The sequence below is a fragment of the Alosa alosa genome, chromosome 17, assembly GCF_017589495.1.
Source record: "Alosa alosa isolate M-15738 ecotype Scorff River chromosome 17, AALO_Geno_1.1, whole genome shotgun sequence".
Taxonomy (NCBI): Eukaryota; Metazoa; Chordata; class Actinopteri; order Clupeiformes; family Clupeidae; genus Alosa; species Alosa alosa.
In genome coordinates this window covers 5,713,521-5,736,749 of record NC_063205.1, presented here as the reverse complement: position 1 = coordinate 5,736,749, position 23,229 = coordinate 5,713,521, and the positions used below count along the sequence as shown (strand labels likewise).

At 44.2% G+C, this 23,229-nt stretch overlaps 1 protein-coding gene across 1 annotated transcript in view; it reads left to right on the top strand.

The window, feature by feature from the left end:
- The window catches only part of arhgef39 (Rho guanine nucleotide exchange factor (GEF) 39), a 28,183-nt gene extending 5,424 nt beyond the window's left edge, over positions 1–22,759 (top strand). The window contains exons 4-12 of the mRNA XM_048267292.1: positions 1,342–1,462; positions 4,504–4,622; positions 10,976–11,046; positions 13,048–13,176; positions 15,822–16,051; positions 19,320–19,408; positions 20,791–20,962; positions 21,332–21,447; positions 21,817–22,759. Of these exons, the coding sequence (XP_048123249.1) occupies positions 1,342–1,462; positions 4,504–4,622; positions 10,976–11,046; positions 13,048–13,176; positions 15,822–16,051; positions 19,320–19,408; positions 20,791–20,962; positions 21,332–21,447; positions 21,817–21,856 (1,087 nt within the window). The 3' untranslated portion in view covers positions 21,857–22,759. The remainder of the gene's footprint in view (positions 1–1,341; positions 1,463–4,503; positions 4,623–10,975; positions 11,047–13,047; positions 13,177–15,821; positions 16,052–19,319; positions 19,409–20,790; positions 20,963–21,331; positions 21,448–21,816) is intronic.
- The last annotated feature ends 470 nt before the right edge of the window (positions 22,760–23,229 follow it).

The window sequence follows — 23,229 nt, the reverse complement described above, 5'->3', positions numbered from 1 at the left end:
GCGTCTGGGGGGTTTCTTAATGAGAGTAAATGTGGTATGAAAATAGATCAAAAAATATCCCACATGACGGAAGTCGGTCCTTGTCACTGTCAGCGGGGGAAAAAAGAGTCATATTACCAAATGCTATAGTCTGCACTGATTTTAGTTGTCCTGTTTTTCTTTACTTGTGTATGTGTGTGTGTGTGTGTGTTTCTTTGTATGATATTTGTTGTGCATCACCATGTGTTTGTGTTCTTACTTAACAACCTGGTGACAATAATTAGTATTCTCCTGCTCTAGCTCTCCACGCTTGACGCTTCATAGACTGTCATTGTTTGGCTGAGGCCATACCCATCCCAGATGTCGCAATTGCTAAGAATTAATGTGGATTAACATAATGCTGAAGAAATGCTAATGTTATCTTTGTCGTCTTCCTGACGCCCCGAGAAAGAAATTGCCCTTAAAATATACAAATATACTTCATCATTTTATATTTATCATAATAGCCTCTGGCTGTGTGGGCGGAGAAAATCGGAAACAGAATTTTCCCTGCCCTTTGCCCTCGTTAGAACTCTCTTGGCTGTGCCAGCATCGCCTTATTACAAACAGAGTCTACCTTGGATTGCAACTTCATTAAAATCTATTTAAATCAACTTCAACAGCAAAGTGCTTCCTCTTCAAGCATGTAAGAACGTTACATCTTGGGGAACATCATTAGAGAGAAGGTGTGTGTGTGTTTTGTGTGTGTGTGTGTGTGTGTGTGTGTGTGTGTATAAAGTATGTGTCTGTTTCTATGCCTGCAGGTCTGTGTGTGTATTTCTTAGTGTCTCCAGGTTTGTTGAATAAGCTCCTTCACAAGTGTCAGCGTGCTCGCTGATTTCCATCTGTGTGCATGCCTGTCTGCATTAGCTCTCCGCCTTTAAACCCATTGTTTTGTTCCTGTCTCTTGGTGAGCATGTTCTCAAAGCGCCCCGTCAGTGTTCATGGGGGAAAGACCCGCTGCTTGAGTCCCAAATAAACACATTATCCATCGGGAGCAGACCTTAAACGACACCCCTCACGATTGACTACTGACAGCTGGATGTGTCAGGATCTGTCACCTTTGAACTTTGCTTAACCTCCTCATTATTTTCACCTATAAGGCAGGGCTGCCGTAACTGTGTTATTCAACTGATTACAGAGAAGAGAGACACGAACTGGCAGTGTGAACTCCTCACCCAGGTCATACTCTTACATGAAGGCCAGGGGAGACCATGTACAACTTTAATGTCCCCAAAGGGCAGGCAGGGTTCTTACGAAGATCACCAAGTACACCACTAGGTCCTGTTGTATGTATCTTATGAATGTGCTGTTTGTCACCAGGACATTGCTGGCCCATTTGGAGCAGGGGAAATGTGGTCTTGGCTTTGAGCAGTTCTGCTCACACCTACAACATTACGACACCTATGTTGACAACATTCAGAATGCAAACAAAGTCCTACAGGTAAGAGATCTAAGTCTGTATTATTATTCTTGATGCCCAGCTGCAGATTACTTTTTGTACATTTGTCTCCTCATTGGGTTGATTAAAAGGGTCTAATTAGGATCTATTGTTTTGAATAATTACTTGTCAAGGAGACAGGGAGCCTTTCGTGTGTTTTTCCTTTACAGTTGGAGGATTTAAATACGGCTCCGCATCACAGTTAACTAATGCTACCAGCTGTCAATATTTATTCATGAATATGCATTCATCATGGATCTATGCTAATGGACTCTATTGCTTTCCCACTCCAATTAGTCCCATCCCATTAGGCCATTATGTGCCATTTCTCTCAGAATGACTCCTTTTCACTGTGGTTAGTGTTGTGTCTTATGTCAGTCCCTTGAAAACCTATTAGGGATAAAAATGGAGACCACTCTCTGATTAAGGCCTGGAGATGACACCTGCAACCTCTCTGTCTCTGAACCACAGGCTGGTACCGTTAAATCTCTCACCTCTATGTACGTCCACAGCCTCCTATCAAATTGAGCGGAACAGAAATAGCACTAGGGAAATCCATGTGCTAATTAGCTTTTCCGTTAGTTAGGAACATGTCGCTCCTCAGTTATAGATGGATAGTCAACTGATTTGTCATAGTAAGCCCCATTTTGGCATGACTGCTTCACCTTGATCTTAGCCCCAAAGAAAAGTAATTCAAGGGGGCGCTGTGGCGCAGCAGGCTACAGCGCTCAAACCATATACGGATCGGAGTGCCCACGGGGACCCAGGTTCGAATCCGACCTGCGGTCATATCCCGATCCCACCCCATCTCTCTCTCCCACTTGCTTCCTGTCACTCTTCACTGTCCTGTACGATAAAGGCAAAAAAAGCCCAAAAAATATTAAAAAAGGAAAAGTAATTCATGTCTATGCTATGTGGGTGCCTGTGTTGACGTGAGTTTGCCACGAGTCCCAATGGTGGTTGTTTACAGAGTAATCCTCACCTTGCAGCTCTTTCACACTCTGACTGGAGACTGAGAAGCTGTGGTGCTGCTAACATCTGCTCTTATTTATCTATGGGAAGTCCTGAGCTTCAGTGATATTAATGTCTTAATTAAGAAGAACGATGTGTCTGCAGCAAATTGACTGATCCCATTGATTACGGACTGAGCTGCACACGTTTGCATTGATTCGTTCGCTGGGCCTACATGACCGTAATTGCCGGCACATGGGGTCCTCTGTTAGCTGCAGTATATCGCTGTGGAGACATACACTGCAGCTGTGTCACCATTTACCAGGACCATCTGATGAGATCACAACAATAAAGTTAATTCATAAATATTTATATTCCCAGTAGAAACCCCTTAGAATGTACAGGTAATTCTGTTTTTTTTTTTTAGTTCTTCAGCCTTGAGTTGCTAACTGCTCTCATTAGGTCTTTAGTTTTTAGTTCTTCAGCCTTGAGTTGCTAACTGCTCTCATTAGGTCTTTAGTTTTTAGTTCTTCAGCCTTGAGTTGCTAACTCCTCTCATTAGGTCTTTAGTTTTTAGTTCTTCAGCCTTGAGTTGCTAACTCCTCTCATTGTCATCTCATTGTCATCTCAACTCCTCTCTCTTGAATTTCCCCTGGGGATCAATAAAGTATCTATCTATATCTATCTATCTATCTATCTATCTATCTATCTATCTATCTATCTATCAATCAATCAATCATTAGGTCTTTAGTTTTGAAAACAACAAAAGGCACCCAAGACAAAAGAGCGGTGAATTTGTTCAGGATTTAAAAACTTGGACACCCCAGATGTGATTTGATGTTTCTGTTTCTTTTCAAAACATTTGACTTAGATTAATTAATAATTACAACAAAATTAGAAGGTGATACCTATAGACTGCCGAAGATGGAATGTAAGACTCTTTGAACCATGTCTACAATAGTAAATGAAGGATCAGTGACGGGTATGGGTACTGGTATATGTTGCAACATCTGGAGTTTCTGATTCATGGCAACCTCAAGTCTTAGATCAAACATATTGCAAGTGTTTGAAATGTTTCAGAAATATTGGAAGAACTCTGTGGCTGTAGATAATAAACTAAAGCATGAAAAAATGACAACACCATATAGCAAACAGCAAAGCTCCTAATTTCCCCCCAGTCCACACCTTCATAACATGTATCTGTGATTTCTTCAGGCATGATAGCTGGAAAATGAAATCAATTTCTGATACACAATTAAATCCCAGTAATGCACCTGGCAAATACAACCAATACAGGAAGATTGGCCAAAGCACAATCAGGGTTGGAAGTGGTTCCAGTCCTGTGATCCAAAGTTCAGTAGCCTATGTAAGATTTTTGTTGAACAATTGCTGACCACCCCCTAACCTTTACTTTAACCATAAATTGCACTTAACGGAATGTCAACAGATAGTTTGTTGATAATCTGTCGATCTTTAGATAGTCGATGGGCGGACTATCCTGTGTAACCTTGGAAACTCCTGGTGGATGTAAGAAGGCAACTGCAAGTTCCCCAGTGTGTTGCTGTGACTTGTTGTGATCAAGGGCTGTTCTTGTTGCTGATGGAGTCATAGATGACCACAGCAACAAAGAGCTTTGACTGAACAATATCGTCAAGATCACAATCGTGTCATTGTCGTTATAGTTTATGTCTGGACATTTTCATTCATGTTAGCTAAAGCGATACTCTTTTGCTGTGATCATTCATGTTAACTAAAGTGATACTCTTTTGCTGTGATCATTCATGTTAACTAAAGTGATACTCTTTTGCTGTAATCATTCATGTTAGCTAAAGTGATACTCTTTTGCTGTAATCTTTCATGTTAGCTAAAGCGATACTCTTTTGCTGTAATCTTTCGTGTTAGCTAAAGCGATACTCTTTTGCTGTAATCATTCGTTGTCATTGTTGGTGTGAACAGATCTGAAGGCCTGTACAGTTTGTACTGACTTTTTCACAGTTCTGTAAATTCTCCCCACAATAATGCTGGTTGTTTCTGCTTAAGATTTGTTTTGCAAGCCAGTTCTTGAATGTTGTCTTCATGTTTTCTATGTTCAGATTCAAGTCAAGAAGAACAAAGCCTTCAGGCGCTTCAAGAAGCTCCAGGAATCGCGGCCGGAGTTCCACCAGATGAAACTGGAGGATCTGCTTCCTCTGCCCCTCCAGCGCATTCAGCAGTGAGTCGCAGCTGAAGGGCACATGTCCTATGGGCCCTGCCATTACGCCCATGCATCATTTAGTGCATCATGACATGTACATGTTTAATGACTGCTGAGAATTGGTTGGATGTGATACTTGTTATTACCTTTATCCTAATCTGAGTTTCATTCACACACTTGAAAGCATTGAGGATGTAATTATTTAGCTCATTACCTTGTGGAAACCTAAGTTCCTCTCTGTGATTTGTATTCTATTCGTTCTACATTTAATCTGATTGTATGCTATGATATAAGGATCCCTGCTATAAGGAAGTATTTGCTTTTTCTCACTGGAGGAAAGTTTGAATATGCTTTCTCCGTCATATCCTTTCCCAGAGAAAATACTAGAAACTGAAGCTGATCTCGGAGACATTTGCCCCTCCTCTCCCATCTGCTCTTTGCAGAAGAAGGCCCTTTTTTCTTTCTTTCAGAAACATGAGATCATGTTTCGACAGCGTCGACTGCAGCATTGATATAGTCATTTTCTAAAATGAAGCCAGTGCATTTGGTTCTGCATCAGTGTCTTCTGACATTGGTGAGTCTGCCTCCTGTGATGTGACAAAAGTCCTCTGATTTGCTGTCAAATCATTCTCACCCCCCCCCTTGTTTGCACAGAGTGTGTGTGTGTCTGGGTGTGTTTTGAGATGCATTTTTTTGGTTGAATTATAGGATATCAGGTGTAACAGCAAGGATGTCACCATCGGGTCGTGGTTTTCATGCTTGAATTCTCCTTCGCTGTTTTGTTGTTTTTCTAAGTCACCCTCTTCATCTCACGATTTGGAGACTTTTCAGCGACAGATGCAATTATTGTTTGAGGTAAGACTGTCGCCAGGCCCCAGACTGTCCAATAACTGTCAAAATTCCTTTTGTTAAGCAGCTGATTTTTTTTGGCTGTAATTTCACGCGGTCTCAGTTCCCATAGTTAATTGGTGTAACAGGGTGAGAAACGGGCTGAAACATGCTTAAGAACCAGCAGAAATTATGTGACATTTCTTTATCAAACTGTGCAAGTCTATCTTAATTAGGCTCGCGTGTCACCTCCACTTAGCCAATGAGATCTAAACATGAAAGAGGTTAGATGCGTCAGTCTTGGCACGGAGATAATTAAATCCTTATACTCATCTGTCTTGTTAACCCCCACCCCCCTCCCCATCTCTTTTAAACTCACCCTTTACCACATTTTTGAAACACTGTTTGCAGTGAAGGAAAGGAAGAGAGAGGTATTTTTTGTTATGATGGACCTTCATTGATCTGTGCAGTGCTGCATCTGTGTCCATCCAAGAAAAGAGATGCCCTTGAATCTGGGTGAAGACATGGAAGGCGGTTATGTTGCCATTCAGCCTTCGCTTGCAGCCAGCAGTGACGTCCTCCCTTTTCTTTAACGCTTCTCCACTTCAGCCTTGATCAGTGCTTCTCTCCTCCACATCATCTTCCATTGATTCGGGGGCCCCTCTCCACAAAAGAGACTGAGGAGGCACGGGGGACACATAATTGTGTGATGATCCTAAGTGGTGCTGTAGAAGTGCTCCGTTCACTGAGAGCCCAGGTAATCAGGAGTCTCACCTCCAACCGGAAAACGGCGGAGATTGTTGTCACTTATCACCGGTGAGGATGATGGATGGCCGCAGCCACTATGTCTGGAGTACGGGCACTTAATACGCAGAGGCGGGGAGTGGAATAAAAATCATTGCGCTTATTAAGAGGCTTTCTGGAGAGCTGCTAGAGCTAGCTGGCCACAGGTTCCCCAGAGTCCCACTGGCTTTGACAGCGATGGGGTCTCATGCTGCTTAGAGATGGTGTTTTTAAGACTGTGAGCAAACCACAGGTCCATCTGCAGATTCATGTATGTAGTAGAGCTGTACCATGACCAACACCTATACTACTGGGGGTAGGGGTGTTAAACATGGTGGTTTTATGTTAACCTTACTCTGGTTGTTAACCTTGCAATGTTGCATTGCTTGATGCCTGGCAACAAGGAGGCAGCGTGGGTTTTAAGGCCTGTTTGTATGTCGGATAGTTATGTCTCCACTGAATAAAACAGGGTAGGCCTTTGGGTGAATGAGAAAGGGAAAAGTGTAAAAGTCTCTTCTCTTATGAAGGCTTTCTTTTTAAGGTGATCAATTCATTTCAATCTATTTTGTGCGAGAACAAAGCAGATCTATCTGAGCTTGCAACCTTGTGATTAGGTAAGGCCAGAGGTTAGACTGATTCAATTTTTCAGATTAGCTCTATTTGTTTCCCTGTAAGAAAGGCCAAGAACGCATCAGAGCATCTCTATTGAAAGTGCTCACGGAATCTGGAATGGATTGCTGTTGAAATCGGCACAGATCGTTATTGCACCAGAAGCCAACAGGTCACTGCCATGCAGCTTTGTCTAATTCGCAGAAAAGACAACCTGGAATGAAGAAAAGTAGTCCAACATTAGAATTCACCATCGCAAAAGATGGCCCTGATTTCAAGCTATTATGAAGAGGGGGTCATTTTGATGAACAAATTGTTTCATAGCATTATAACATTTATTTAATATCCTATCTGAGTCATCAGATCTCCCGGTGACTGGTTGAAAAAGGGAAAGAAGTGTCATTTTAATGCACAATACAGCGTTCACGTTTATTAAACCAGGCGCCGTTTGGATCATCTCTCAGTGATATCATTAAATTTGACCATAAAAGAGTTTTTCTTTCATTTCGTTTTTTTCTGTGCAGTTGATTCTCATTTGTCTACTATACCACGATTTCTCATTCTGTTTGATACCCCAGAGTTTATAGGAAGAGTAATAAGACATTTGCTGCTTTTCTGAGCAGATATTTCATTTCTCGTACCTCAGAAGCAAGTGTTGTGTGGAGCGATTACGCAACAGCCCAACGCTGTGTTCAATAACCCATGCCCAATTCTGACGGCGCCTGTAGTCTCTTAATTAGATATTTGAATTCTTAATGCGCGTATTTAAAGGAAAATAATTAGACACTTTTCTCCCGCTCGCCTCTTCGTTGCTGACGTGTGTGTAAGCAGTAACTGACCCAACGTGTCTGCGGGTGGCGGGCAGGCGAACGAGGGAGGGTGGAAGGGGGGGGGGTAGCAGAGATGAGCACGTTTCGTATGCGCATTCTAAAGGATCGACTGCGGGGAGGCGTCCGCGTCGCTAACTAGGCCAGCGCTGCTTTCTAATACGCTACTCCCCATTCATTAGAATATCTGAACTGTTCTAAATCTGGTTCAGATGATGTTATTGTCTCATTATTTTCTCTTTACTTGGGCACTAATGAGTGGGACAGGATGGCTAAACGAGGGAGTTCAGTTTACATTATTAGGAATGTGCCTCAATAATGCTCATTAGACAGCTCCGGTTTTGTTATGTGGAGTCGCTAATTAGATTGCCTTTGCCCCCTTCTTCTTAATAAGGCCAGCGCGTGGCTGGTAATGCCTGTAATTTATTTGTTACTACAAGAGGAGACAAGGAGAAAAAGAAGTGAAATCATTTTTTTTTCTCCCAAGCACTCCTTAATTGAAGTTGGCTTAATTGGTGCATGTTTGGCTTTTCTTTCATTTGGAACAAGTAATCTAGCACTTTTCCCCCTTTTTTGCTCTACCCATTTAGAGGACTTGTGTTTCACTTGTTTTGTAGGCCTTGATGTTCTTCACATAATGTGCCACAGCAGCTTAGTCGCAGCAAGATGGAGCTGTGTGGAGCAGCACGTGTGGGTGGGGCTTGGTTGCGGAGCTGGTGATGGAGCTGTGTGGAGCAGCACGTGTGGGTGGGGGGCTTGGTTCTTGAGCTGGTGATGGAGCTGTGTGGAGCAGCACGTGTGGGTGGGGCTTGGTTGCGGAGCTGGTGATGGAGCTGTGTGGAGCAGCACGTGTGGGTGGGGCTTGGTTGCGGAGCTGGTGATGGAGCTGTGTGGAGCAGCACTTGTGGGTGGGGCTTGGTTGCGGAGCTGGTGATGGAGCTGTGTGGAGCAGCACGTGTGGGTGGGGCTTGGTTGCGGAGCTGGTGATGGAGCTGTGTGGAACAGCACGTGTGGGTGGGGCTTGGTTGCGGAGCTGGTGATGGAGAAGAGTGGAGAGTTTGTTTGGACCACTTTTCCCGTCATGACATTTGTGAACCTGCCAGCCAGTATCAGTGCAAGGCTGACATCTTCCAGACTCGTGTGTGTGTGTGTGTGTGTGTGTGTGTGTGTGTGTGTGTGTGTGTGGCTGAAAAGCCAGTCGGGCACCTGTGTGTCTGGTGAGCCCGCTTGCAGACAGCTCGGTGAGCGGGACTCCTGTCTGCCACCGAAGGAGAGCGAGAGACAGACACAGTGGAAATCAATGTCTGTTGTCAATGGACTCCAAGGTCACCGTGATGACCCAGGTTAAGCATTCTCAGATTGGAACTGTTCTCAAAAAAATACTTTTGCAATAGATGAAGAGACCAGGAGTGATGTCTGTCTGTTCTCCACCATCCCTTAAGGCCTTGAGTGTGTGTGTGTGCCATGATCGTTTTCCTATGTGCTGTGTGTGATTCTGTGAAATGAGCATGCAGTCACACCTCACTGAGCTGATTGTGAGTTCAGCCACAGAGCTGGTATTAAGAGTTGATGCTTTTTGTTTATCCAGCTTCCCTCTGCTAGTGTGGCATGGAGCAGGTTCCAGGTCTTTGATCATTTCCATAGCAGATCAACCAAGATGAAGGCCTTAGGAGGCGGAATTAATGGATGAGCACAATCAGGATCTTCCCCAGCTTGAGCTCTTAATATGCCAGCTTTGGCAGACATCCTGCACTCACGCCGCTGAATAAACACGCTCTTTTATGGAGCCACACGTCACTCATACTCATCATGGGTGTCAATGATGGAGGGAATGTGACGGGATGGATGGGGAAATGCAGACGAGAGTGTGTGTGTGTGTGTGTGTGTGTGTGTGTGTGTGTGTGTGTTGGGGTGGTGGTGGTGGAGGAGGGTGCGGGGGGCCTCATCACACTCTTTGGCTCGCCCTCTCCTCCCAGTCCTGTTTGCTTGAACCTTCCCTGTGAAGTGGAGTTTAAAGCAGCGCGGTGGCGTGCGCCTCCCCTTGCCTACCCTCCACCCTCGCCTACCCTCCACCTCACCTTGTCATCTCTGCCACTGATGACGGGTGACGCGAGTGCTGGCACAGTGTTTACGTTGCGTCGACATGGCTGCAGGGAACAGCACTCGCTGGCACTGCCTTCTCTGCGCCCCCCCGCCAGCCACCACCAACACCACACGCACACATCCACACACACACACACAGCCACACACAGTTAACAAGCCTGCCCCCACAGCAGAGCTTGCCGCAAATCGGAATATTTAAGCTCAACTTTCTGTGCCCTGGGGGAACGGCAGTCTGCCTCATGAAGGGGAGCCACTACCCCAGGGGTGAGAGTGCATGAGCAAGTCCCGGCACACGAGGCGCTGCGCCCAGTATGCTAATACTAGGTGAGGCAAATAAGCCTCGTTAGTGATTATTACGATCATTTGCCATCCTTTTTATGATGCTTCCTTCACTGATCAATTCCTCTGAGGCCCAGCATAAGTTGCTTACATTTTCTTGTGAGAGAGAGAGAGCGAGAGGGAGCGAAAACTTTACCCAAAATATAGCGGGCATGTTTAATTTCTGAGGATCCTTTGGTGTTTTGAGGGCTGGTGAAATTCTTGGTAAGTGTAACGTTACATGGCAGGCTTTTCTACATCATTCAAGTCTTTTATTTCTTTTTTTCCCTTTTCCCCCCTTCTGCTCTTCTCTCACTCCCAGAAGCGGTGAAATAAATAACCCTTTCTGCTGCGCTCTTCCTGTGGCACCACCGTGTGATGGGGGGGCATTTCCTTAATGGAGCCCTTTATTTGGCCTGTCATTAATAACCTTTATCTTCAGATGGTCCCACAATAGCACAATAATCAATATTTAATTTTTCCTGCACAGCAATCCATCTGCAGAAGGCTAAGGTTTGTGTGCGGACTGTGACCCTGTTAGATACAGTTGGGTGTTTGTGATCTTCTCTTTTTGACAGGGATTTTTCTATTTCATACTCTCAAGGTCTGCCGTAATGGCCCATCTTGTGGAATAGCAGTGAGACAACAGACGCCAGTTTTCATTTTGACCAGCAGTGCAAGTGTGTGTGTGTGTGTCAAAATGTGTCTCCATTTGTGTTTGATCTCTCCCTGACAGATTATTTTTTTGTTCCTATACTGTTGGCAAAAACAAGGCCTAACTCAAACTGCTTCGTGTGTACAATGACAAAGCCTACCTGCTAACCCTTAACTTTGTTTTGCGTGTTCTCTGGTTATTTTTAGCAACGGCATGGTCCCGGTTTGTTTATTTGTGTCTCTTCTCAGGTACAAGCACTTCCTGCGAGACTTGACAGAGAACACAAGTCCAGACAACCCTGAGTTTCAGCAGCTTTCAAGTAAGAGACTCCCATCAACACACACCTCTCCAAACAACCTCTCATCTTAACATGGCTTTGTCAGGAGAGTGGTGATTGGTTAACCTCATGCCATTTTAGTATTCTTCACATGCCAACAAGTATTTGAATCTGCAGCACGGAGAACAATATGGTTCTGTGTAACATCTGGTAGAGCTTTTTTTCCCCTGCGCTGAGTGCTATTTTCATATTTTGGTAGCTTACCAGTTGTGTGAAAGTATACTGGTCTGGGGTTGTCAGTGTAAATTACTGATTATTGTCTCTACTCTTTCGATAAACAGCAGAGTTCAGTGTCTTTGTTATCTCACATTAGCCAGTACTGTCACAGCAGACTGTGCTCTTCGAGGATACAAGTATGGTAAAGCCCAACGTGAGTCTAAATTCTGGATGTGGATTTTGACATAATTAATTGGGCACAGATCAGAGGATATCAAGCGTGCAATATATAAATAAATAAAATCTTCAACATCAACAGAAGCTCGATAATGACTAATTTCTATCGTCAAATAAACAGCAAATCCGGCTTAAGCGCCCATGTACACAAGGAATTATTTATGTGTATCAATTAGAATCTCATTGCTTGTGTGCTGCTTTTGCTTACAAATTAAAACAGCCCCTGATTCTAAGATGAAGGTACGTATCCAAATTTGCCCCTCCATTGCGTCTTCCTCTTCTCATTAGAGAAGCTTTTTAAAACTCCCTTGCTTTTTATTAGGGTGGAATAAAAAAGAACTTTCTGTACTTAGCTGGGGCGTATTGTAAAGGGAATTATTTAAAAACAACCCCAGACAAATCACATTGTATCTGATTAAGTGAACCAGCAGTGAGAATCGCAGGAGACTTTGTTGTTGTTTTTTGCTTCTCGTGTTTCTTTTTTTGGTGTCTTTTGTTTGTTTTATTTCGGTGTGTGCCCTTTTTTTTCCCCTCTCTTGGTGTGTTTTCAAGTGAGAAGCGGTTGTTTTAATTGCGGTAATTGCCGCACTTCTGCTCGCCTCGCCTTGAACCGTCATCTCATGACACACACTCTGACTCCGTCAGAGGTTAATGTCTGAAAGTTAACACTGGAGAGCTCCAGCAACAAACTTCTGTTTAAACACCCTTGATGAATGAAGTACGTATGCTGAGAACACATGTCTTTGGAATATATGTAATGAATTATCCAGTTTATTACTGCTTTAGCAGTGGCAATGGGAATGTGCTTGGATTGGGTTATACGTTTAGAATTTAGAGAAATGTTCAGTTTAGTGGGCCATCTCCATATAAAAGCTTTTGTTTGGTTTACAAACCAAACAAGTGTAGTTGTTGTGAAGATAAGTAGCTCAATTAAGCTGGGTGATTGTAATGCATAGATAATGCTCAAAGCAGTTCATGCAGAGTTTAAATTTCAAGGCTTTTTTTACTAAACAGCCAATATGCAATGAATTGTAACAAGAAATGTCTGCTTGTTTTGTTAATGATGCAAACGTATAAGCATTCTGTAGTTGTAAATATCATTTAACCATGTGTGAACAACATGTGCATGTGTGTGTATGGGTGTTGCATATGTGAACACTGCAGGAAAGGCTGTTGCCATTTTGATATCCTACTGGATGTCATGTCTGTATTGGAACATTTGAGAAAGCACCTACCAACTATCTGTCTATCTGAGGCTTATTCACCCAGAGTGCTATAATTAAACATGAAACATACTTGATGTACTGTATGCAATGCACCTAACCAAGTTAATTTGCAAATCTGTTGCAGTTCTAAATTGTATACAATATCACCAAGTAATGTTTGGCCTTTCATGCAAAGACCAACTTTGTGATATTGAATAAGATGTAGTCAGGCTAGTGTAGGGTACACTCTCATGTACACTCTTATGTTTGGGCAAGTGTGTGTATGCATAAGTAGGCATAGAGTTTATTATTCATTTATTCAGTAGGCGAGACTGAGGCTTTTGCTGCTTCTTCCCGTCTGAGACGTCCGTGTTGATGGTTGCAGGGGCGATGAGGGCGGTCTCCGAGGTGTGCCAGCGTGTCCAGGACAACGCCCGGAGCCACGAGAACCACCTGCAGCTGCGGCGAGTGCAGAAGATGCTGAAGGGACGCAAGGCTCGGCTGCTGGCTCCAGGTCAGAGCTTGTGATCAGCCATTCCTTTTATCTCCTGCTGAAGACTTACCTCTCTCCTTCAGCTGTCTGTGGGGATGGAGAGAGAGAGAGAATGAGAGAGAGAGAGAGAAGGAGGGAGAGAGAGAAGGAGGGAGGGAAAGGAGGAGGGCAGGGGAGAGGGTTCAAATAAAAAGCGGAAGAGAAGTTAGCCAAGAAAAGGGGGGGAAAATGTCTAATTGATCGAACAGCCTGTCTAATTGATCGAACGTCTGCAAAATGACGTGAGATGTGTAATTTCTGTTGTAAGCGGTCGTGTCTTGACAACAAAATGAGTGGAATGTATCAGCGGATTCTCGGCACTAATTGCCAAGGAGGACTGTGCTCTCTCGTCAGCTCCCCACCTTTGTTGTCTTGCACTACTTGTGGAGCTGTGGCCCTTTCTTCCATGTTGTTTGTCCCAAGGGAGAGGGCCACGTGTGCAACAACAGATGAGAGAGACAGGCAGAGAGTGTGAGAAGGACAGAGAAAGTGAAAGAGAGAGAGAGAGACAGAGGGAAAGAGGGAAAGAGGGAAGGAGCCTCGTTGTGAATGCCTCAGCCTGCCAATCTCCCCCAGGACCAATTAGCGTCTCTCCTCATCTTGTGGGCCGGCAGATGAAAAGGAAGGTGTGTGTGTGTGTGTGTGTGTGTGTGTGCGGGCAAGTGCTTCTGAGTATGTGCACAAAGGTGGTGAGGAGGCTGGTGATGAATACCCAACGAGCTGCGGGTTGATTTCCTGCTGATGCGGATGTGGGAAGTTGAAGAAGCTCACGCTCATCCCAATTTTCTGGCCCCCAGAATTCTACTGAGAGCCCTCTCTTGTCCAATATGTTGAGCCCTCACCATCCCTCCCCACCACAAAGCCCTGTGCCACCTCGCTCCCTTACACTTCAGAAGTCCTGCCACTCCTCTCCAGCCTCTCCCCACCACCACCCTTACCACCCCCACCACCCTTACCACCCCCACAGTGTCTAATGTGGGTAAAAGAAAGTGATGCTATACAGATGAGAGGCTTTTGAGTCCCTGAAACATATTAAGTGGCGCTTCAGGAGATAAGGGGGGGGGGGAGTAGATGGCAGTGGCAGAGAGGAGTGTGTGTGTGTGTGTGTGGGGGGCGACAGGTCTCTGAGACGCAAAGGCTGAATCAATGGGACATCGATACGCCAGACAGACTGTCTGTTTCCTTGGAGTCCTGGAATGGCCGCTGGTGGCACTGTGGTCGTCCATAGGCCCCACCTCAGCTCCCAGCCTCCAGCAGAAAAAATTGCAAACGAGGAGAGCCGAGCATTGATCAAGTCAGAACCCAGCTCTCCTGCGCCATGAGCAACACACGAGTTAACATATAGATCTGCCTCAGAGGCCAGATTTCCTGACTGCCATTTCAAGCAAACTAAAAAAAAAAAACATTCCGGAAAGACGGAACTTGTTTCATTATAATGTTCAGCATTGTGCACCAACTCCTACAGCATGTGGACGGCGGTCACTTCCAGCCCTTAACAGTGGACTTGCCTGGCTACCCACTTCAAAGCCCGTCCTATCAAACAAAGTCCACTTCAAATTAACAATGATCATGCTTGCGGTCACCCCCATCACCCCTTTCGTGCGTCCTTTTAAGCCTTTCATGATCTCTCGGCCAGCCACATCAGGAGGACCTGCTGGCTTTGTAGTGCAACCTTTAGCACCTCGCAAATCACTGGGCCTTTGTAGCTGACCAAAGGTGCTCTTTGACAGGGGAAGTTGAAAGCGCTCGACATGGAGAGGGGAGCTCCAAGTTCCTGCTCTTTGAACCTGGGCTCTTGATGGTACAGACAGTCTCTCTCTCTCTCTCTCTCTCTCTCTCTCTGGATGTGTCACTCTCAGGCAGGGCTAAGATGGAGAGGTGAGGGGGGTGGGATGGAGGGGGGGGGTTGATGTAGAGTCTTCAGAGCTTCAGTCAGCCCTGCTGCACCTGATTTCCCCAAACACAAATTAAGGAAGGGCCCACAGTGGCCTCCTGCAGAAGACTTTGGCTGACAGGTTGCCGTTTGACTGATTGCCGGGCTGTCTGAAGTTGGGCCGTGTCGTGGGCATGCTGATGCAGAAGTCAAACTTACTTCAAAACACAAAAAAGGATAAACTGTTGCATTTGTGTGATGCATTTTAGTTTTGAAAGTGTAGGTATTTAAGAAGTCTGGCTATTTGGTTTTAGTTCATCTGGGGGGGTCCAATCAATACCCAGTGTAGTAGAGGCATGAAATCTCATTTCTGAGGACCATGTGGAAGGATGTCTCCTCAGCATAACTACGTATTAAACCTATGACATTTTAAAAGCAATATCACCCCAAATTGACCCCTGTTCTAATCATGGAAAGGTTGTCTGTGCCTGAGAATGTCCAATTGGGTCCCCGTAGCTATAGCTGTTCCCTGAACAGCAATCACTCGATGTTGGAGCAATTAAAGAACCGGTGGCAGGGCTAAAATTTCATCTTATCTGTTCAAATGTCAGCATTTAATTTATTAACCATCAAATGGCTGTCAGTCACCGAGAGGAGATTCCAGGAAATCCTTACACGTCTCTCCCGCGCACACACACACTAACACACACACCTGTTTCATACTCCCCCATATCCTGTGCTCCTGTGTTTTTAGGAAGGTGGTATATCCGCGAGGGCTGGCTGAAAACCGTGCCCCCTAAAGGCACCGAGACTAAGCCCAAGATGTTCTTCCTGTTCTCCGACATCCTGCTGCTGACCAAGCCCTGCAGCTCCCTGCATCCCACCAGCTCAAACAAGTTTGAATGCCAACGCTGCTACCCCCTCAAGGAGTGCACCGTGGACAAGGTGTTTGGCCATACCAAGAGCCAAGGGGGGCTGATCAGTGTAAGTGTCTGCTCACTTGCTCTCTGCCAGACAACACTGTTTTACTCTGACTCAGACATTTTAGACATAACAATCTTATTATTTACAAACACTATGGCAACAGCAGCATTCAGAGCCCAAATAGGCAGTGGAGATGATACTGGAGGGCATTCCATGCCTGATCCTTTCACTCTACAACTTTACAAGTTAAGTTTCATACCTTCAAGCACATTTTTCATTATGGTTCAAGATACCTGGAGAGTTTACCTGAAAAATTATAAGGAGGTTAAAAAGATAACTGATGATTGTTCAGCCAGAGAATTAAGCCATTCATCAGATTTTTTTTCTTACTTCAATTTATCTCACTCTGTTTTTGAGCAGACAATAGCACCTCTCCATCAAGTCTGTAGCCCCCAGGTATACAGGCAGTCCTCCGAGGTCAGATGATTAATTGTTTAAATGGGAGTTTATCTGCCGGAGTTATTATGAGACTGCTGTGGAGAGCTCCATATCATTTCTTTCTTTGGCTGCTAATTGCCCTGATTCCTCATCTGCGGAGATAAGACTTAGATTTAATGTGTTTAACTCCTCTCTGCTTGATCCTTTTCCAGGTCTCTATGCTGTGGCTGTGTGACAAATTATGTCTAAATAGTGGATGGTGATTCCATCATGAAAGATTGAGTCGAATGTGTTGCTGAGCTCCAAATGAAAGCGTTTAGGCAGACAGGATTTTGTTGGTCCTCTGCTTCATCAATATTAACTTGGGTTTTGCTGCTCCATGCAAACAGCCAGGAGTTATGTCTTGCCAGCCAGGCTTGCCACAAGTTTGTCCTTTATCCAGATTTGAGATTTGGATTTCTCCAAAGGAGGCTGTCTAGCTGGTCTCTTAATATAAATGTATGTACGTATTCACATGTTCATTTTCATACTTGTCCTGGTAGCTGTCAAGTCCTTTTGCAAATGAGATAATCATGACTATAGTTTGGCCCACTCAAAGGTCCATCCAACCATGAATTTTTATACAAAATTGCGTTTCCGTGACAACACCCCGCAACAGGCCGCCGCCGGTCCGCCTGGGGAGCATCACTCAGGGGCTGCTGACGGACGGTGGTCCGGCGGAGGAGTGCTGCCGCTGCCTCCGATTATCCATCAGATCCATCTCTTCCTCCCATCCAGTCCATACATCTTGCTCAGGCGCCTGTCGCCGGCACCCAGCCACGCTCTCCCGCAGCCTGGCAACCACACATTATCTAATGGCAAGAAATGACATTTCATTAGCTTGTTATCCCATGGAGGCCCCAAATGCATACTCAATAGCATTAGGCGTAATTTCTCATAAGGACACATTATTGATCCAGGGGCCCCCCCACCTCCCAGCCGCACCTGGACGGAGGGAAAGAGGCTGTCAGCACTCCGGGGCCCTACTCATCTGTGGCATGAAGAATTAAAGGCAAATTAAATTTGACAGCTGGAAATGCCATGGCAATCTATATGCAAAGTTTGCAGCAAAAAAGAGAGGGAGACTGGTGAAAATGTCCCCCTTTTTTTTTCCGCCACGTACATGTTTGGAGGAGAAAAGCATTTCTTTTTTTGTTTCGAGAGGGAAAAATTCCTTTCTCTCTTTCCATAATTTCTTTGCATTTCCCCTCCATTCTGTCCTCTGTCTTGTGCTCTCCTTTCCTCCTCTCTGCTCGTCTGCCCCCCATTTCCCCTTGCTACTTGAATATTTTTCCGCATCCGTGACAGATTCCCTTTGATGTATAAATAATCAAGCGAAATGATGTGCAGTGAGGAGGCTCCCTGCTCCAGTGTTCCTATTATCCAAAGTCATTTCTACCTAAGAGGGTCAGATTTTTTGACAAATCCCTAATTATTGCGCAGCCATAGAAGAGGAATCTATTTGTGCATAAATCAAGCCATGCGTCCCCCGAGTGGCTGGTACCTAATACTGCGCAGCGCCAGATTCGGCCTCGTTCACTGAACTCTGTAATTAGATAATGCTTTTGATGATGGTACATTTGAAATCTTAATCCATTTAATATAGGAAGAGCCTTGCACCTCCCACCCCAGCACGCACAGGAAAAAGGCCTCTTATTTTATCAGTATACCAGGTATCAGTATAAAGCGGGTGCTTACCACTTTGCTACCATACATTAGAATTCCAAACCTTGCGGTAATAAAGATTAAAGATGATTATTGATATGCTCTCCGCTTCCTGGGAAGGTTCCCATGATTCTCATAACCTCAGGTAAATGTGAGGGGTCATTTAATATTTCCGCAACCCTAATTATAATCGACTCTAATGGGATTCAGTTGTAATTATTCAGGGATAAACCCTGCCTTTGTTTGGGGATGGATGGCTGGCGTTTTCTTGTTTGACATGTGTAATCTCGCTGTAAAGTCTCTCTAATGTGGATGAGTGATGGTAATTACTGTTGACTCAACGGATGAGCCATCTGATAGGAGCGCTTCAGAAGGATGGAAGGGCCTTCTGGAAGGAAGGGGAAAAAACAGTGGCCGAAACCGGCCTGTCTGTTGCACAGTACTGGTGATCATTTGACTATATCAACACAACTCTGGGCTCGTCCCTTAGATGCCGGGGTCAGCATGTTGAGATGTGATCATCACAGTTGTTGCGTTGAACTGCTTTTGCCTGACTTCAAATCCATTTCCATTTAGCATTACATGATTGGTGACATATCTTAAAACAGAAAATGAAGGTGTCATATTTAAAGTGGCTGTATTATTTATGCAAACATATATTTATGCAGTAGCATAATCAGTTCCACAGGTGTCTTTAGCATGTAATGTCCAGTTTATCGTCCACAGGTCTTCCATGCATCTGTTGATAGGGTGACATAACTATTGTTTCATGTATTTAACTTGCATTACATTGCTCCTGCTTATTTCTTGTAACCTAATAATTTACACAGAAATACTCCTTCAGAAATGTTGACCATCAGAAAAACTTTCAGGTTTTCTTTTTTCCAACCTGGATTGGGGTGCCCTCTAGTGTTCAAAGGATATCATTACAGTGTGTTCACTTGATTCGCAACAGTGTATCAGATGAGCTCAATTGTGCTCACATCAGCGCAGGCAAAGCCATTCTAGAGACAAGGAGCTCGATGAGTAATGATTGTGAGGGAGACAACTGTCTGATCCTTGAAAATGATCCCTCAGAATTCTCCCCTTATGAACGATGACTCCAGTTCCTTCCGCATCTGTGGCGACACTCAGTGACCTCTCCATCTCTCTCTCTCTCTCCCGTCTCTCCTCCTCTCCCTTTCAGCTGACCTTCTCCAAAGCCAAACTCCTGCTGATGTCCAGTGATCAGGAGGATATCAACGACTGGTATCGCAGCCTGTCGCTAGCCGTTGGGTACGTGCCACGAAGCAGGGGCAGGGCCGTCTGCCTCTCAGACGCCAGCGCTCCAGCTCGCAAGCATTGATCCCACAGCCAGCCAGCCACCTTCTGCCCTCGGCCCGTCACTGCAACCTCTGTCCTAACTGCATCCCCGCAGCACAAACAGGCTCACTTTAGTGTTAAAGTTGTTGGCAAGTGTCTCACAAAGTAGAGTCTGTTTAGGTGTCTCAGCTAATGAGTTTGCCGTAGAGGAAGGGCTAAGAGAAGGTTGCAGTCTGGCCCATAATCACATCACACCAGGGGGATCATTTAGAGTGAAGCAAGGGCCTCACTCTACCTGAAGGCTCCTGAGCGCACAATTAGTGGTGGCCCAGAGTAAGGCTATTTGTAGTGGCCAGGGAAACTGACAGCACAAATGACCAGCACAGCTGGTGACTGTGTCTGGTTGAGCTGGAGATGGTGAACTCAAGGGCAGCCATTTGACAGGATGTGTTCGCAGAACTTCGCACTTAGAAGTGAATTAGTAACTTACAGTGTAAGTGAATTAATGGGATTGGGAACAGTTACTCAACTACTGCAAAACTGTATGCGTACCTTCATAGGGAAAGAGATTCACTACTTAAACGCTGCATTAAAAACGAACATGATATTGTGTGGTATAGTCTTTGAGTTACTGTAATTAATTAATCTGCTTTAGTATTGAGTAATAGTAGTGTGGGTTTGTATCATATTGCTAACCATGGACCTTAAAATCCATAGTCCATAGCTAATGTTTATTGGTTCTGAATATATAATCGCTTCCATTCAAAAATGGGTATCCAGTTCCTGTTTTAATATGGGATCATGTTTTAACTCTAGCTTGCGGTTTAGAAACCCAATCCATGCTCTTATTACGCTTTATTGCATTCTAGCAATCTTTATGTCATAGATTATCGACTCAAATCAGAAAAAAAAAAAACAGAAGCCATGACTCTTCAACTCCTGAAAAAATGTGGCTTTGTTTTAAAACTTTTAAAACACATTTTACACAATCCCAAATTATTCCTCAAATAAGTCTTGTGATAGGATTGTTTAGAAAAAGAAACAGATCCATAGAATGTGTGAAGCATGTAGCATTCTCATACTACACAATAATCGGTGCCATATTTGTTGACCAAGGCCTACAGATGCCACTAAGAATTGTTGCAGGCAGCTCACTGTGCTGGGATTAGTGTGTGCTTCACCTCACTGTGTGTTCACTGTTTGCTGAGTGTATTTCACTAATTCACGGATTGGGATAAATGCAGAGACCAAATTTCCCTCACGGGATCAAAAGAGTATATATACTTACTTACTTACTAAGACCACCATTTCATTCACAACCTGCAATACAAGCTTTCCATTCCATCTCCTTGCAGGCAGCTGAAGTCTAAGGCCACTGTGGTGCACCGGCGAGATGACCTGTGCAGGAGGCCCCTGAGATCCTCTGAGGAGACCCAGCAAACGGCCCCCAGCACTCCCCTGGCTCCAGCCCACGAGAACCTTCAGACCACAGCAAGCAACGAGCCTCACGGCAGGAAGAGGAACATGGTAAGATCCCTTCTCCTAAATCATGTCATGAGCTCACTCTGTCTGAACGCTCTGTCTCACCTCAAATCAGTTTGTTAATGTGTATATATATAGGAATATGCAACACAAACTGTGTAGCATGGTGTAGCTGTTTCGATGTTTCTTGAAAAATCAACTTTAATACAATAGAACAATATTTCAGTAATATTGTTCTATTGTATTAAAGTTGATTTTTCAAGAAAAATCACTACTCACTACTATCTTGCTTCATGTCCTTTCATTTGTCAAAAATGTTTTTTAACCTGACATATACACTTTAATCTCAAGACTGACTCGAGAGTAGACTGTTGATTGGCTCAGTAGGGGTCTGACTTGCTGTGTCCTCCCCAGGTGCCCAGCGAGGGGAGCAGAGGCAGTCAGGTCCTCGCCAGCTCTCAGATCACACACTCCGAGATGGTCTCCAGCGCCCCCAAGAGGATGAAGCTCTCCGATGCTCCCAGGGCAGGGTAAGGAGCTCATCAATCACTGCTGCATGGGCATTATGGGATTAGTAGGGGAACCTTTACTCACACTTGGATGGTCCCACAAACTCAAACAGACTATCTGTTGACATACTGTTAACAGTTGACCATTATGCAAGGTTTAGGGGTTGTGATTGATTTGTGTAGTTGTTCAACAACAATTTTAAAGACTGAACTTGAATTTCAACAAACTATCTGTAGGCACTCAAGTAAAGTGTCAGTGATGCTTGTGTTAGATTTCCATTCTCCTCCCGAGAGATAAATATATTTATATGTATACCTTCGTAAAGCTGTAGTATCAGCAGGATTCACACTGAAGGTGCATAGTCATGTCATTCTCCCATCTACCCACAGGTCTCAGGAGGCCTCAGGTTCCAGCTGTGTGATCCTGTGACGAGGTGAAAGCCAGAGCTTGGGCACTACACAGAGATGCCTAATCAGGGTATCAGGGTATGGAGTCAAGCCAAATGGGCTCCTCAGAGCCTTAAAATATGCCTAGATGGAATCCTTATATTTTATTATATTTTTATAGTAGCTTTACTATACCGGTATACCAAAGATGGGAATAGGGTGGTATGCTAAGGAGAATGGTGTTACAGAATGATTTGCTTTCTCCTGATGTTAAAATGCATCTGCTGATTCCACCACCAGCAGGACTAGCATGTGAAGGGAGGCCTAGATGACGTCATATTCCAGACGTCATGTGCAAAATATTTTGGTCAACACAAATGTATTCACACAAATGTCTCTAAAACTACTTTTTAAATTCCATTTATAAAGCCGCACTGCTTTTTTAAAAGCTGTATTTATAAACATCATGTGCTAACTACTAACAAAATGCTTGCAAATACTACTTTTTAGAATAGTAACATTTCTGTGGGGTTTGGGGATGAGGAGATGTGTGCAATAGCAGAATGGTGTGTGTGGTAGCAAGTGTGCACCGTGTACACTGTGTGTAAAGGAACTACTGAAATGACTGAGTCACTCCCCATGAAATACGATGCCTTTGTAACCACTGGACCAAATCTTATGGTATTTATACTCAACATAATATATCACAATGTATGTTGCAATATCTTCATTTATGTGCAAACAAATTCCATTTAATCTATTTTGTTGTACCAATTATTTTTCAGCTGAGCCTACATTTGCTAAATTGCACTGGGGTTCAGTTGTTTTAAGTCTAATGGGTTTATGAATCTACAGGTGCCTTTTTATAAAAATGTTGTCTCATTTACCTTGGACTTATTGCTGAAGAACTGTTACTCTGAAAAGCAATAAATTCAGCTTTACTCTCCCTCGTAAATGCCTAAATTACTTTTGTCTTATTATATCCCAGGTATTGGCTAGCATTAAGGTGGTTTCCTGGACATAATTGAAGCCTAGTCCTAGACTAAAAAATAACTTCAGTGAAGATCTACACTAAAATATAGCCGTAAGCCACGATCACTGGGAACCAAGCAGTCCGCAGCAAACTCAAAAATGGTTGAAGAAGATTTAGTTCAAAGGGGAGAAAGGTTGAGTATTAGGATCTGTTATAGATGTAGTCAAATAGATCACACATCAACCACACAGTACTTTTTTTTTTAACCCCATTCACACCAGCAGACATTTGCTACTGATTTCTGATTAGCTGCTTGGAGGCCATTTTTGAAAGCCAGCCTGGAAACACTTCAGGCAGTAAGGGCAAATGATACAATGTACACATACCAAATGTTGTATTTTTTAGCTCAACGGGTTCTTGAGATATATTGACTTGTGCTTGTT